We start from the raw sequence: 17,866 nt of genomic DNA, 5'->3' as shown, positions 1-17,866 counted from the left end.
TGGATACATGACAGTCAGCCCCAACCAGACTCTGCTTGTCTTTGAAGAAGCATTAAAAAAGAAAACTAAACTCAAACATTTGTAAACCGCAGCAAATATTTCCATGTACAAACTTGTGGTACGTGTGGACTATAAGGGCAGCATCATTAACATGAAGTGTTTGAACAAGAGATGAATGGCTTTAACCTCTGCACCTGTTGGTATGCTCTTTTTCTGTTAACAAAAGCTGCTGAATCATAAAGCATTGTTTATTAAATTGTAAGTTGTGATCATCAGACTTTCTCTTTTCTACAGAGATTGAGCAAAGTCTGGATCAGGATTGGCTGTCATGTCTGCCAAAACAAATAAAACAGACCCTAGAGAGTCTTCAGCAAGTATTGTCACTCATTTGTAACATTTATTTCCCTACCATTCCCTGATTTTTAAATCAGATCAATTTTTTCTTTGAACATGCAATATAATTAGAGATTAATGTATATAGAAAACAGAACAACTTAAAATCCCCCGCTTACAAGCCGATATAACCACAGTGAAATTGTTATTCTAAGCCAGAAAGCTGTCATGACTAATCCCAATTCTCTGGGAATAACTTCCTTGAATTCAATGCACCTTAGATTTTAGTAAATATACTGTACTTACTCGAGTCAATATTCGGCATGCAAATTAACCAGTAGAGTTATAAATTCCAACGAATGCAGTCTTATAAGAATCAATGATGAACCTGTTAAGAATAATAGATAAGATTCCATAATGTACCATAAAAATCAGACACAGCAATTTTCTGCACATACCACAACTATGCACATACAGAAAAGACAAATTTATTTCATGTATTTAGCAGCTAAATAGACTGTATGTAAAAGTATCAGTACTCTTTTCCCATAATATGAATTGGGAAGGATGCTCACGTAGCAATTGTAAGGATTAATTATATCTGATCATTCATTTTTCAAAGAAGTCTGCATTCTGCTCAATATCAGGCATTTGTTTCTTTTGGATTTAATCAAAACCAGGGGAATATCATTCTGTCAGCCAATGGTATGGTTTCAGCTTTTCTGTGGTTGAAGTTATTGTTCTTGGTATCTTCTGATACCTGTATGGTTGGCAACAAGCAGATGTCTAAATGAAATGCATTCTTTCTTTTCACACCAGCAATGGGCTTTTCTTATAAATCAAAGGAAATTCAAAATTAACATTAAAGAATGTAAGAATTTCAGAACCTCCCTGTGTAGAATATCTATATTGGAAGCAGAAATCATATCATTTTGGCAAGTTGCAATGCTATAACACGGTGAGCTATTGAATTATTATTCAATAGCTGTTATTACAGCTATTGTAATTACAGTATTATTGACAGAGCTAAGTTCCATTGACTGTCTTATATAAATACAATTTGCAGCCTTAAACCATACATAACACAAGATTTTATCTGAAATATTTAATTTGGAAAATGGTCACAATAAGTCGGACACGACTTCGCAGCTAACAACAAAAATATTCAAATTAGATATTTTCCAATATTTAATTTGGAAAATACAATATTCAGTTTACAAATAAAGATATTTTCCAATGTCATAAATCATGCTTTTTCCTTCTACATAATTGTTTTAGAAGGTATAGCACCTCAGTGCCAAAAAGGTTTGGTAAACAAATCAGATCAGTTAATACACTTTCATGATAGTCAGCGTATAAAGAGTTTGACCACCTGCTGAGGTGTTGTGAAGAGGAGGAAATTTAATTGCTGATGCTTTTTTAAGCATCACTGGAAATTCAATAAAAATTTGAAGGATTTTTTTATCTCCTTGATAGAAGGTTTGCTTGGATTTTTCTGCAATTGTTTATTGACAGATCAGAAATTATGCATCATATGCAGCTCAAAACTCCAGATGCAGCTTGAATGGTATTGTTTTATCTAAGTTAGATGTTGCAGGGTAGTTTTCATTCTATGTAACATGGAAATGAGGAACGAATAAAGGAAAGTTGAAAGTCTATTTAAAGGTAGCAATGGCAGCTTCAACAAACTAATTTGCTTATACTCTTGCCTAATATGCAATTTGTAAACTAGAAATCTGAAAAATGTGTATTGAAATCCGGAGCCCAATTTCCAATTAAAATTTTGAATTCAAAAGATTTCCAAATGATATAAACTCCCAATTTCATGTTTGAATCAGATGTTGTGCAGCTAAAACAATATTTCAGGCTTGGAGCAAGATGTCTTGAGTTCAGATCATTTTGCATAATCCTAGTCTGCAATAATATTAAACCAGTATTCACTTTTAACAAAATAGACAAGGTCAAAGGACAATTAGGGAAGATTACACCAGAACATTTTTGGAAATGCTAGAGTAAATCATTACTTATAATAAACTGAACATTTATTGAAAATATTCTGTTTTCTGAAAATAAACAAATGACAAGTTTCTCCCCAAATGTATGTACAGAAGAATTTCTCACTTGATACTATGGGGTGGGAGGAGCAATATGAATTTTTAGAACGAATGTTGATATTTCCCAGGGTGAGGGAGAAAAATGCTTTAATAATTAAATAATATGCAATTATCCATTTACTTTCCTGACCTTGCTATATTTAATATTGCCTAATTTTTCATATATTTTGAGGAAATCAGTAAAGGAAAAGTAATATATCCTCATATTATAGGGCATAATATTGAAAGTTCTTTCATTCTGATTCTGGTCCTATTTATTACAGAAACATCAATAAAACTTACTTCCAAATAAGAATATCCATCATCATACTTCAGCTGTTTTACTTCAAAAAGCAATTAAGGGATATGTTAATCATTAAGGGGAAAAAAAGTAAATGGCAATTCTGATCCAAAGACATCTATTTGTTTGTCATCTAGCACTGCATTCATCTTATGAAAAGTATTTGTTGAGTCTATCATTACACTACACATCTAAATTATAGCATCAAATCATTCTTGTTCTGTATTCCTAATGTAACATGTTTCTGAAAGTAACATTCCATAGCGAGATCTTAAAATTTCTTTTCATCCTATTGTAATAAAATTGTTTTGATGGTGTCACACAGGATCAGAGCTGATGCCAAAAGCTCTTTCCACCAGAATAGTAGGAGGAATATGGTGGTTTTTTACCTTAATTATAATATCATCCTACACTGCTAATTTGGCTGCCTTCTTAACGGTTGAGAGGATGGAGTCACCTATTGATTCAGCAGATGATTTAGCAAAACAAACTAGGATAGAATATGGAGCTGTTAGAGATGGATCAACCATGACATTTTTCAAGGTAAGATGCTAAGAAAGCTTTTTGTTGGTGAAATGTTAAGATTTTTTAATACTGTGTTATACATTGAATAGTACATTTGGACAATGAGAATAAATTATGCAGGTAAGTCAAAACTGGATATACATATTGGATTTCTGATTGTTGGATCCTTCTGATTCTAGGTGTTTATTCAAAAATATGTTGGTCAGCCTTCAAGGAAAATTCCAACTTTTTCATTTGTCCCCCTGTAAATAGGCATGGCCAATATCAATTTGGGATTTAAGCCATAATTTGGAAAGAAAAAAAAGCCCAACAGAGGTTAAATAAGCTGTTTTCTAAAAAATACATATCAATATATAGAGCCTTGGTGGAGCAGCAGACTAAAGTGCTGTTAAATAGCACCAGCTGCCTGCAATTACTGCAAGTTCAAATATCACCAGGCTCAAGGTTGACTCAGCCTTCCATCCTTTCGAGGTAGGTAAAATGAGGACCCGGATTGTGGGGGCAATAAGCTGACTTTGTATAAAAAAGAACACCGCTTGGGGGGGGGCGAAAGCCCTACTAAGCAGGTATATACCAAAGTATGAAGGCTATTGCTTAATGCATTGTAAGCCGCCCTGAGTCTCCGGAGAAGGGGCGGCATATAAATCGAACCAATAAATAAATAAATAAATAAATAAATAAATAAATAAATAAATAAATAAATAAATAAAATATGATGTTTCATTTAAATTATATTTAGACTACAATTCTTTAAATTTATTATCGCAGTTGATTTGAATGTTTCTGGGTTTTCACAATATTAAATACACTTAGAAATATGCAGTCTCACCAAGAGTTTTAACTACTAAAAGTTAAAGTACAATAAACTCTACAATTAAGTGATAATTTAAAGATACATGTAAACGTTGATCATTCCAATAGCAACTCTCTGCCTTGGAATCTTTCTTTCTTTGTAAAAAGATTTCAGATCCAAGTAGCTATTTCTATTCTTCTATTCTCAGATCGAAGTAACTCTTTCTATTAATAAATGATTTAAATATAATGTGAACAGACAGGAATATTCCTTCACATAATATGCTGTAAATGGAACAAGCTTGAAATATAGGCATCAACATAGGAATGTTGTTATCATCCTAGAGGCTTTTCATATGCATGCTTCTCAGTTCACTTTTATTTAATGTTTGAAAATTTGTAGAAAGGAACACATGTTTTTCCTATGCTTGACTAACTAACATATAGGTCAATTTCTAGTAATGAAACAAAAAGATTATCTTTCATTATTCCAAACCCACATTTCAATTTCCTTCCTTCCTTCCTTCCTTCCTTCCTTCCTTCCTTCCTTCCTTCCTTCCTTCCTTCCTCACTCTTCCTTCCTTCCTTCCTTCCTTCCTTCCTTCCTTCCTTCCTTCCTTCCTTTCTTTCTTTCTTTCTTTCTTTCTTTCTTTCTTTCTTTCTTTCTTTCTTTCTTTTGTTAGGCTTGAACTTAACTACCAGACACTTGATGTGACACGGCAACAAAAGAAACGTTATTATCTCCTTGGATGAAGTTTGTTGTTGACATAACTAACAATTTCACTCTATTAAACTCTAGCTACCTATCTGACTCCCTTATATATTTTGTATATCTTTTTTAAAAAAAACATTAACAACAATCTGTAAAATTCGTAGACTTAGCCTTAAATACAATCTACCATAGTCAAGCAGAGGAACCACTATTCTGTTATGCAATGCATTCTAAAATGCACACCCCCAAAAAGGACATTAGAAGCCACATGAACAATCTATTGGCTGATGCAAATTCTTTGAATGTAAAAATGCTGTCCACAGAACTAAATTTAGCAGAAATCATTTAAAGACAACTGGGTCCTTTTTTCCTGAGGTCCAAATCAAGGATAGTGTCATCTTGGAATGCTTAGCAATTAACACGCATGAAGAGTACTGATTTCTACTGCTTATAATTTCTTTCCTTAGAAATCCAAAATATCAACATATGAGAAAATGTGGGCATTTATGAGCAGCAGGCAACTGACAGCTCTGGTGAAGAACAATGATATAGGCATCCAGCGGGTGCTCACTACTGATTATGCTCTGCTGATGGAATCAACCAGTATAGAATATGTCACTCAGAGAAACTGCAATCTCACCCAGATTGGGGGACTCATTGATTCAAAAGGTTATGGCGTAGGAACTCCCATTGGTAAGAAAAGTGATACATATAATTATTGGTAGATAGCTGATGGCAAGCACTTTGGAATACTTCGTAATACTTCATAATACTTTGTAATATAAAACATATTTTATTTAACATAATGTCAACAAAAGTTTTGCAGGTTGAAAAGCAGGAAAAATTATATTATGTCCTATAAATAAATGCAGATAGTTCACATACAGTATTGTGCTACCTCCTGACTTGTTTTAATCAATTTAATCCAAAGAGTTTAAAGCATCATCATTGCTGCTATTTTTAATCTCTGATTGTTTAAAATCATTAAAGTATATTTCTTTTTTTTTAAGAATATATAAAAGACAAGCAAAGTATCAAGGTACACAACAGTAGCAGTGGTAAACTAAATAAACCATAAAACTAAAAATGATTTTTAAAAAGGAAAGAAAAGAAAACTGTAAAAAAGGAAAACAAAATTTTATATTGAACTTGTAGCCACTGGTTTACAAAGATGTAGCATATAATATTATAATGAAAATATTATTGTAAAATATAAAATCTACATATGCCAAACATCAACTTCTTGCTTCATCTTTTCAGTAATAGAAAATAATGCCTTTTGAAGGACAGATAAATCACATATTTCCAAATGCCAAACCTCAATATCTGGAATAATATCACTTATCCAAATTCTCAATATATTTTTTGTAGCTCCAAAAGATAAAATGTTTTTTAAAAAATAGTTTTAATTGAAAAAATTTAGTAATAATAATAAAAGACTGTGCAAACTAAATTCAGAAAGAAAAAGAAACAATACAACATGCAATAAAAGAAAGGAAAGGAAAAAAGAGGAAGAGGAAAAAAGAAAAAAGAGAAAAAATATTTAAAGAAGCAAGTTTGATCTTCATCACTACACATAAACTTAATGATCCTTTATCCTCCCACCTACCCCACAAGGGCATATGCAAATATCTCTTTTTCCTATACCTTTTATGCTAATACTCTTTATTAATCTTTAAAATAACTTTTATACTAACTTTAATCATTATAATTTCCAGTAGAGGTGAGTAGAGTAGTAGAGTAGAGTAGAGTAGAGTAGAGTAGAGTAGAGTAGAGTAGTGTAGAGTAGAGTAGAGTAGAGTAGAGTAGAGTAGAGTAGAGTAGAGTAGAATTAGAATTAGAATTAGAATAGAATAGAATAGAATAGAATAGAATAGAATAGAATAGAATAGAATAGAATAGAATAGAATAGAATAGAATAGAATAGAATAGAATAGAATAGTTCTTTATTGGCCAAGTGTGATTGGACACACAAGGAATATGTCTCTGGTGCATAAACTTTCAGTGTACATACAAACAACAAAGTAATATAATAATAAGATACCAATAGTAAAAGGCAAAAGGCAAAATGAGAAGATTAATAGTAATACAGCCCTGCTACATGGCTAAACATTTTTAGACATAAGACAGTCCTGCAGAAATTAGATGTTCAGCAAAGTGATGGCACTAGGGAAAAACTGTCCCTATGCCTAGTTGTTTTGTCATGCAATGCCCTACAGTAGTGTCCTGAGGGGAGGAGTTGAAACAGTTTATGTTCAGGATATGGGGGGTCTGTAGATATTTTCTCAGCCCTCTTTCTGGCTCATGCAGTATGCAGGTCCTCAATAGAAGACAGGCTGATTACAATTTGTTTTTTCCTGCGGTCCTAACTATCTATTCAAGACTGTACCTGTGTTATTTGGTTGCTGTACCAAACCAGACAGTTATAAAAGTACAGATGACCGATTCATGCATATATCCATGCACATCAACATTTCAGTCATGGTGTCAGCAAAAACTCCTAAAAGGATTCCCAGTGTTTTATAAAAACATATTTTATTTTAACTTTGGTCAAACAAACCAACTTTGCACTCCTTCCTTTTGCTTCTAACAAGCTTGATATTTAATTTATTCAGAAGTTGTCATATGATTTAGCTCCCTTTCCATTTTCTTTTTTCCATTTCAAAGTCTTTTTGAAGGCTTTAGGAAAACCTTTTTTGTAAATCCACTAAGTAATCACTATCCAGCAGGATAATGGCTGTTGGCTTATCATTTGTATTTCCACTTTAACTGCCGTCTCTGTGTTGTAATCCACTTTTTTTTTTTAGTTTTCCAATATTTCAACATATTTTTTGTATCCTAATATTTTTGCATTGGATGAGGTTTCTTTCAGTTCTTGATCCTGTAAATCTTTCAGAACATTCTCTTTCGCATCTGTCATTTCGTATTTAACCCCTTTTGGAAATAAACTCTCAGGCCCCAGGAACCAAGAACAACTTATGGAATTACTTCTCAGCAGTTTCCTTTATTATTCCTCACTTGTAAACAGAAATATTGCCAACTAAACCAACTACTTGTATCACTATATATATATACATTAAGAATTGCTAGGGAGGAGCCTGTTTAACTCTTGTTCTCCCAAAGTATCTAACCTTAGCTGCAACTTTGTCCTCTGGAATGCAGCCCCTCCCTTCTGGGAATCCAGACTACATTCCACCACATCAATTATCTAAACAAGCAGACATTATTGCTGACATTGGAGCTGCTATAGTTTCTGTCCCCATAATTTAAATATCTCCTGAAACAATTCAAATGTCATATCATTTTTTTGTCATTTTTGTCCCAATGCTGACCAGAAACAAGACAAGCCTCTTTTTTCTTTTATGCCTGAATACTTAGTCCCCTCTAGTGTCCAAAATATGAAATCATAAAATCTCAAATTTGCCTTTATCTCAAAACTTCTGTTTTTAATTCAAATAGACTAAATAATTTAATTCCCACAAAGGTAATATTTATTTATATAATTATAATTCAAAATAATTATTGCCAAAATCTTTTAGCAAAAATCCTAAAATTCCAAATTCATCTGATTGCTTAATTTTTTTATAACTTTCTTAGTCTTATTCAGCTTTTTGCCATTTAATTCAAATACTCTAAATTTTTAAACTTATAATTTTTCTTTTGTTCTAGATGAAAGTAAACTCAGCAAAATTGTCATTTTAAAGATCTCTACTAGCCTTAAAATAGTTACATGTAATTTCCGAAAGTGATTAGAAAGTGAGGTTAGCGAACTCAGTGTCCTAAAAAAAGCTCTTCTGTGGTTGAGAGTGTGATGGTTCTCCTTTGTCTCCAAAAATTGCCTGTCCTGTTTATGAGAAACAGCCATCCAGAATACCAGTGGATGATCTCCCATCCTCTCCTTAACCAGGGAAGTATTATGGGATAGTCTACTTACTGGTATTTTGGTCAAGACCATGAGATTGTTTCTGCTTATTCAGAAATGTACTACTCCACCATTCTTCAGCTAGTAGTCAAATCCTCCAACAGAGAAAATCTGATGTTCTTGCTTTGAATCTATTCTTAGGGGAGTCTAATACAATCTAAATATATATTTTTATTAATCAGTTTTAATCTCAAATCCATCACTACTATTTAAACTTTCTTAAGAACATGAAACCATTTATTGGGAGCATTGGTGGAGATTCCAATTCTATGGTCCATGTTTGATCTACTCCGGTACTATAAAAATATCCTCAAACTTTTAATAACGATATGTTGAGAATATGTTTAGTCATGTATCTCAGGTGCCTTTGAAGTGGCCAAGGCATCTGGCCCCAAACTGAGCTATTAAAACTTGCTTAATCTGGGAATATTGGCATTGTTGTGAACTACAAAAGACCAAATTCAAATCTTTAAAATAATAATTACACAGTAATTGATTTAAAGTCACCATCCCAGATTTTGCCAATATATGCACAATCTGTTTGTGTCAAAGCATTTTTTTAACCAGTTCTCTGGAGAAGAAATAACTAGTATTGTTTTTGTAAGATTCTTAGATAAAGATCAAATTTTGAAATATCTAACTGGCTATCTTATGTTTTATTTCTTGATAAAGTACCTTTGTAACTAGATTACAAATCTGATTGGTAAATGAACCAAATGTTATAAGATACCAATATAAGACTTTCACTATTCCAAAGGGAAGCAATTCAATACTATAATTCAATATTATAACCCTGAAGTATTTTACTGCTTGCAGTCCTGAATCAGTGTTGAGTTGGGTGAATTTATATTCTAAATTAAAAACAAACAAACAAATAAACAAAAAAAATGTGCGCTGGGGAGGATTGCACCTGTGTGACTGTTTTTAACATGGTCCTATATAGCCTGACATATTCAATTTTGTTTTACTCCTTTTCCTTTCCTTCAGGCTCTCCTTATAGAGACAAAATCACCATTGCCATTCTCCAGTTACAGGAGGAAGGAAAGTTGCACATGATGAAGGAAAAGTGGTGGCGAGGCAATGGCTGCCCAGAGGAGGACAGTAAAGAAGCTAGTGCCCTCGGCGTGGAAAACATTGGGGGCATTTTCATAGTGCTTGCGGCAGGACTAGTTCTTTCTGTGTTTGTAGCTATTGGAGAATTTTTTTACAAATCAAGGAAAAATAGTGACATTGAACAGGTAAGTCCAGCTGCGTTCAGTGTGGGAAGTACCTTCACATAAAAGAATGGGATCCAATCAAGCAGAGAAAACCCACTTTTGCCTTATTATTGAATTCCAGAAGAACTGCCTTCTGCTGATCAGGCCTAAAGCCTTTTGTACTAAGATAACTGAAATAACTAATAATGAACCACTTGTGTCTTTTTATTAGCCACTCTGCCCAACACCAGCCTTTTCCCAATGATCAGCTCTATACAATAGGTTCCAGCTAGTGCAATGGGCACTTCTATAAGGCTATAACTGTCAGCAAAGTCAATGTGTCATTGCTTCATCATCATTATAACAATACCATTAATCTCGATAAGACCTTTCCACCTAGTGCAATGAAAGAAATGCAGAGTTCATGCTTTTTATCTGCAGGAGAGTATACTGGGTAGTAATTAAGGGTCAGCTGAAAAGAAGTTATAGAATTTCAAGAGTCAAAGTGAGGATACGACTGGGGCTTTTTTCAGCCTCCACTACTTAAATCTTTTGTCATTATTTGTGTGAGGCAGAGAAAGGGAATGAAACTGTGGTATTTCAACAAAGAATTCCAAGCCTTACTTGGAACAAATGACCCTGCTAAGTAAAAAAGGACACAAGCATCTTCCTTACCAATACTCCCCAAGCCACTCCTGGTGCAAGCAAAAGTATAATTTAAATAGATGACACATAAGAATGATGCTCCCAATGAGCAATTTTCTCTAACATTGGAGTTGCAACTTAAGTTGGAAGAGAGACATATCAGGAGACTGATCTGAAGGTGTACAATCTTCACTGTACACCTTCAGTGTAGAGTGCACAGTCCAAGTGGTTGATGTTAGGAGAGTGAGGGTTGCAAAGAATGAACATCTTTGTTCATGGGAATGGTGGAGTGCAAAAATAACTCGGTGTGAGAGAGAATGCAGGGAATATAAAATATATATAATTGAATAAATAAATAATATAAAGGGTATTACGATCTATGATAATATGGGCCCCTATGTGCATATTTGCATGAAGATGAATTAGTATGTGTGAGTATAGCCCCATATCATATAACAGCCATGTTTGGCCAAACCATGCTAGAAAACACCATGATTTACAGCAGGGTACATACTGTAATGTGCAGCATCTCTTTGCAAACCCTAAATCCCATTTGGCTCTTTTTATTATTTTTGAGGTGAAAAGTTAAGAGGCAAACTGATTACTTTAACGTTTGCAAAGGATTAACTATCCCTTAATCCTCCTCTTCCTCACCTCCAGGAAAAGGCATCCTGCCTTTTTGAAGATTTGACCCTCAATATGCAAAGCCTGGGGTTGCCCTCAAAATTTTCCATATAAATACTTGTTATTATTGCAATGATCCCTTATTTTTATGCTTACATGTTGGGATTGGTTTGGATCTCTGTTACAAAATTATATGAGGTACATGAATGTTACCTTCTTAATGGTCTAAAGCAGATAGAGATCAACATTAAAGCAAAGTTGACTCAAATATTGTGTATATATATATATATTCCTGAGAAAATGGATTGATTCTTGTCAGCCAATAAAATAATAAGAAAGTAAAAATTCAAATTCTTTTCTGCAATCAAGTTTTAATAAAAGAGATGACAAATATGAAGGTAGTTGTTAATTTTTAATATATTAACACATTTTATATAATACAGTAAAATCTACATATGTATCCTAGAGAAGTTAGATACGTTTCACAAATTTCATTTTCTATAAGTATATTGTTTTATAAGTTTTGGTATCATTCTCTTTAAAATTTTGTTACATTAGTTAATATTCTTAATTTTTCTTTTTCTTCCATCTTTTCCTTTCTGCATGCAACAAGGCCTTTTGTTTCTTTTATGGACAACAATGTAAACAAACTCATCCATCCAACTCCACTTCTGGAACTACCTTATCTACAGAGTTAGACTGTGGCAAATTAATTCGGGAAGAACAAGGGATTCGAACACAACCCTCAATCCATACTGTATAGTTACCATAAAGGAAAGGTGTGTTTAGCTAAGAGCAAATTCTGACCACAACATACATTAAGGGGGAGAAACTCTAAGGTCAAAATAACTTATTTTTTCATGTACCCAAGGATGTTTGGGGTTGGTATTTCCAATAGAACCCTAGCATGTGAAATAGCATAGGAAGAAGAAATAAAACAAGTAATCCTTCAGCCTATTTGAGAAAATGTAGGTAAATGTCTTACATTGTCCATACTACAGTAGTGGCCAAAACTGTGGAAACCTTTTGGGAAAAATTTATTTTTTTAAAAAACTAGCTAATAACACCACTTTTTTTTTAGTAGTACCAAAAAATTATATATCAATGGAAAGATAATTGAATCAAGAATGTAATGCAATAAGTTTCATGAAGGATTTGCTATTAGAATAGCAGTTACAGTATAAAGAAGAAAAGTGAAACACATAGAAAAAATGAGATATACAAAAATTATCACCATAGAAAAAACAAGATATACAAAAATTATTACGTCAGTTAATACTTAGTTGGATAACCTTTAGCATAAATTACGGCCTTACAGCATCTTCCCATGGAGTGAACTAAGTCTCTTAGTTCTGCAGCTGTTATAATGTGAAACAAAATTGAATGATTGCTTCTATTAACTGAGTTTTATTGCTGGGTCGCTTCTGACTAACAAGTTTCTTTAATCGGCTCCATAGATTTTCAATTGGGTTAAGGTCTGGGCTATTCCCAGGCCATTCCAGCTGTGGAATATGACTATCTTGAAACTCCAAAGAAAGTGATGTTATTAGTCATCAAACCTCAAAAATACACGGTTCCCAAAAGGTTTCCACAATTTTGGCCACAACTGTATAGTAGAACATTATGAATATAATATGACAATAAGTTGTTTTCTTTTCCAGAATAGCAGACTAGTGATGTTTGCAAGATTGGGATAAGGGAACAATTATAAAAATAAATAAATATAACAGTTGTGACAATGTGATCAAAGTCCCATCCTCTGTGCACTGATATAATTATGAAAAATGGTGGGGCATTGATTGTGCTGCAGCAACCATCATCCTGTACTTCTGTACGGATATGGTAGTTAGGTCTTGCATGGAAATGTCAAATTACTCCTCAAATGATAAGTTCTGTACAGAACAAGTGTGTGTGAGCATGGCTATTCTGAAACACTCTAAAACACTTTAAAATGGCCAATAGCGATCAGATAGAATCCTCATCTGTAATGCAGTGCATGGGCCTTATCATTTATTTAACCATGTGGAGAGAAATACGAATCTTGTTCCATTGCTCCAGTGGGAATGCTCATTCGTGCTGGCCCTGCATGACTTACAGCAGTTAACAGTTACTATCTTGCTGCTTGCATCTGCATTTCCATTGGGATCAGTAACTACTATGGATTATTTTTGTATGATTCATCTTTTTTTTCAGATATGAATAATTTGCCTTCATTTTACTTCCCAGATGGAATTAATTAAAATCATACTTTTCCTTTGGAGTGAATGTAAAAATGAGGTTTTAAAACATTATCTTTAGTAATAAGTTAATGAGGTCTTTCTTTTCCAAACAAGAGCCTGCAGGAGCCCGTTAACATTGGCTGTTAATGGTCTCAGGGATATATGCAATAATGGGAAGGGGGAAGAATCATAGTTATCTAATTCAATATATTACACCGGCTGTAAGATAAGGAATAATTAAAATAAACTAGATGAGCTAAGAATTAATCCTATAACTAAAATACTCTACGGTGAATCTTATAACCTACTTTATTTGTATTCTGTAGTCCATTCTTTTGTTCTACCTGAGTTCATTTTGCCAAAAACCTACTGTTTCTGGCCTTGTGATAAGGCCTTGTAACTATAGTTTAAGATATCACCTCCCCTACAATCCAGCCAAGGAAACTATTGAATCAGGCTTCAATGCGTAAGATCTTTAACAGAATGCCAGAGTTCATCAATAACTTGGTACTTGCCTACAGTTTTCTCTTCTCTGAGCCAGGAGCTCAGCACTTGGAAATATATGTTTAAAAATCCAAAGTCACAGCTGTTAGGTAAGTAACTTTATGATGGCACAACTAGTGATTGAGTATGTTGTGGCCAATGTATATGGTTTCTTGCTGTCTATAATGTCTTTTTCAAAATGGATAGAACAGGAACAAAAAGAAAGACATAAAAAGAGCAAAATAAAAAAATTCTAAGAAAAAAGACTTTTTGGGACAGGTTGACATTAAATCAAACTGAACCTCAACAAATAGATTGTGTCTACTATAGCATTTTCCACAGCTTCTTCATGTTTAGTAGCACTTTGTTTTAAACTAGGAACTCCCATTTTTCCACAGTGAGAATTATAGCAGAAATGGCAGTACTGTGTGAGAGATTGTGTTGTAGTGGATAGTCTGGAAATCTTTGGCTCATTCACCTTCTAACTCCTAATACCATGGTCTCATGGCAGAAAATGAGGACTGGGTACAGGGTGCCCCAATACGCAGGATAAGTGGACTGTACACAAGTACACAATATATCTTTTAAATTTATTATTAATGTTACCTACGGGACCGCCTACTACCACCAATAGCCTCCCACCGGCCAGTACGGTCTCATAGAGAGGGACTCCTCCAGGTGCCGTCAGCCAAACAATGTCGACTGGCGGCCCCTAGAGGGAGAGCCTTCTCTGTCCAGGCACCTACTGTCTGGAATGAGCTCCCCCCGGAGATACGGAGGATCCCGGATCTGCGCATCTTCCGCCGCGCTGTGAAGACCTTTTTATTCCACCAGGCGGGCTTGGCCTAATCTTTTCCCTCTTTTTAATATGTAAATTTTAATCTGTTTTTAAATATTGGGGTGTTTTAATTTGTCTGGGCCAAAATGGTTTAATTCGATTTTATCTGGTTTTTTAAATTTTTGTATATATGTATTTTATTGTTTGGCTGTTCACCACCCTGAGTCCTTCGGGAGTAGGGCGGTATACAAATCAAATAAACTAAACTAAACTAAACTAAACTAAAGTGGAAAGGGATTTATCTTGTGGTACAAAATGGTTAGGGTAGAGCAGAAGTCCTCACTGCCTCATAGCATGTTTGGCTGCCAATTGCTGAGGACTGCAGTACATTTGCAAAAAAGTAAACATGCCCATTCCAGCAGCATTATAAATAGGATTCTTAACTTGTAAAATCAACTCAACTTTTGCTTGGTTTTCATTGTGAAATTAAGTAATAGGAAGCCCCCAAACTTTCATTCAGTCATTTTAGGTACAAAACTGCTCAGATATAAAACTGTTTAGATCCTCCTCTTTGTGTGAATTTGAATGTAATAATTTAAGGTAGTTCAGATTATAATTAAGGCCCTTGATTTGTTAATATGTTTATATATGAAATAACATTCCAAAAGTGATTGCAATTGTTTTAGTCTTCAGATTCAGACATTTAATTATTTTTATATTCTCTGTGAGCCATTTTCCCTTTTATCTAAATTGATATATTAAGGTGTTAAACTATGCTTAATATTTTTACAGTGAGTTTCTGCACTGGTTTCATGCTTATCTTAACTATTCTGAATACAACCATTATTCAAATAAATGAAGATGTAGGGTTAAGAAGTCATAATCTTATTACATTTTTAAAAATATTTTCTATATATAAAAATATGGGTGAAGAATATTTTTTGCATGTTTTATACATACTGTATAACCTGTCAATCTGACCATTAGATCATTATACTCATTTATTGCATATTTCTGTATTCTACATCAGCCTTTCCAACTTTTGTGTCTTCAGATGTATAAGACCACAATTTTCATTTCCCAAGAGAGCACAGGTATTAGAACATCTAGACCATACAGATGGTTTTTCCTTGATTGTTGTTTTCTTGTTGTTTTCATTCCCCTGATGTGAATATTTTGAGCGTCCTATATTTTTATCTTATTATGTGTTAAGAATATTGTCTTATTATATAATGGTACAGATTTCTGGTCTTTACATTAGTTGATAATGTTCTTGGGAGGTGACCTTATCAAGAACAATAAGGACTTAAAAAAAAACTTCATGCAGGTTTCTACTTTCACAGACAATGACTTCTACACAGAACGTATAACAGAAACATGGAAAAATGGCTTGCTACTCTGACAGGCAGCAATTCTCCAAAGTGTTTTTTTATACTATTTTCAGTTGCTAGGAGTTGAATTTGGAACTTACTGCATGCAAAGCATGTTGCGTTCTACAGAGTAAAGGTGTTTTCTTGAAGATAAATATGAGAATCGTCTATTCATATATATACACCTGCCTACTTGCTGGAAAGTTGCATTTTTTTCCTACTCCAGTCCTCAAAAACAGTCATACTGCAGGTGTTTTTGGAACAACAAAAACATTTTATTCATTCTCAATAAAACAGATGGAATAGGGGAAAAACAAGTTCCCTATTGGCCATGAACAACCTTGTCACTTGGCTTGTTTAATTACGACTTTTTCAGTTCCTTTCCTACAGTATATTCTTTTTTTTTTTTACAAGATACTAATTGACCAGGACTCTAATCTTTAAAAATGGTGTAGAAAACTAAGGTCTACAATTTAAAGACTTTCACTAAACATATGGTTTTGATTATTTACAGCTATTCCTCTTGTCAAGATACAGATGTATCTTAAAATTGCTCTTTAAAATGAGCATTGCAACTTGAAACTGACTCCTAATTTGTTTATCAAAGAAACAAGAATCTGGCTTGCATTGCAAATGACACAGATTTAAATGAAGAAAACAAAACCTTCTTTCCACACTGCTGTAATTCTGTTGCTGGGTCTTAAGTACTAATCTTGGTATAGTTAATTTTCTTTTGTTTTTCTCATGGCTGTACCACTATAGTTTTAAAAAAATTATATTGGTTTTATTTACTTTTTTACTATACATTTATTATACTTTTTACTATACATGAGATTTATTAGCCACAGTGCACCTCATACAGGGTGGAAAAACCATAGCTAAGTCAAGAGCTATTGAAGGCTGAAGAAAGAACTGACTATATTTTCTGGTCCAAAAGTTAATAATATATAATCAATCAGTAACAATAAAGATGATAATCAAATAATTATCAGGCATCAAAAGTTTTCTGAAATCCACCAAAATGATGATTTGTATTTAAGAGGAGGTTATTTTATTGATATCAGTGGACAAATTAATCACTATTATATTCATAATTACTTCCACAATATATGATTGTCACATTTACAGCTAGATTTAAATTCTATTAAATTCATGGTAGAAATCTGCTGTTAACTCCAATAAATTTTTCTCTCCTATTTTTTATCAGTGTCTTTCTTTTAATGCCATAATGGAGGAACTTGGAATTTCACTCAAACATCAGAAGAAATTAAAGAAAAGATCAAGAACTAAAGGGCGTACATCTTTCACAAATATCCTTACTTGTCATCAAAGACGGACTCTTAGAAAAGAAACCATGGCTTGAATAAATGCAATTTTCCCTGTAGGAAATATCAGGATAGAAGGCAAAAACAAACCTTGATGCCTACTTATGAAAAGACAACTATTTTATTTCATAGTCTGATTTTCTTCTTTTTAATCCAGAGGAAATACAACAGATTCAGTCTTCACATATGACTCATAGACTACTAATCATCCCAAAGCATTTCATTCTTACTTTTGGAATAATATCACTATTTTGCATCCCTTTGCTCTTCCCTGTTCTTTGCTGTATGTGCTTTATACATAAATAAAAAAAGATTTTTGGGGATTGGAGTATCAATTTCTTCATATCAGAAATCATCAAATATTTATTTCAGTTATATGAAACTATCTTCACATATAAGAATGTCTACATACCCATCTATCCTCATTAGCAAGCATTTTTATACAGTCTAGTGGTACCTTAAATTAGATTAGTTCAGTGATTCCAAGATTTGTTTTGTTATTGTTGGTTCCTCAGACACCCAGTTGTTTAGAGTTGATTTAGCATGTT

The 17,866-nt window shown here is 33.4% G+C and overlaps 1 protein-coding gene across 9 annotated transcripts in view; it reads left to right on the top strand.

Annotated features, from left to right (window-relative positions):
- Positions 1 to 17,641, top strand: part of GRIK1 (glutamate ionotropic receptor kainate type subunit 1) — a 216,541-nt gene extending 198,900 nt beyond the window's left edge. For 5 of the 9 annotated variants that reach the window (XM_087895064.1, XM_034430595.3, XM_034430521.3 and 2 more), the window contains 4 exons: positions 3,053 to 3,270; positions 5,224 to 5,449; positions 9,666 to 9,916; positions 17,201 to 17,641. In XM_087895064.1, coding sequence (XP_087751190.1) covers positions 3,053 to 3,270; positions 5,224 to 5,449; positions 9,666 to 9,916; positions 17,201 to 17,356 — 851 coding nt within the window. In that variant the 3' untranslated portion in view covers positions 17,357 to 17,641. Of the gene's footprint in view, positions 1 to 3,052; positions 3,271 to 5,223; positions 5,450 to 9,665; positions 9,917 to 11,756; positions 11,923 to 17,200 lie in introns of all 9 variants that reach the window. The other 4 variants (XM_087895062.1, XM_034430163.3, XM_087895063.1 and 1 more) reach the window with 1 other exon arrangement.
- Positions 17,642 to 17,866: the final 225 nt, after the last annotated feature.

This window comes from Pantherophis guttatus, chromosome 5, assembly GCF_059756535.1.
Source record: "Pantherophis guttatus breed Tessera chromosome 5, ASM5975653v1, whole genome shotgun sequence".
Taxonomy (NCBI): domain Eukaryota; kingdom Metazoa; phylum Chordata; class Lepidosauria; order Squamata; family Colubridae; genus Pantherophis; species Pantherophis guttatus.
This window is presented reverse-complemented; position numbering and strand designations above follow the sequence as displayed.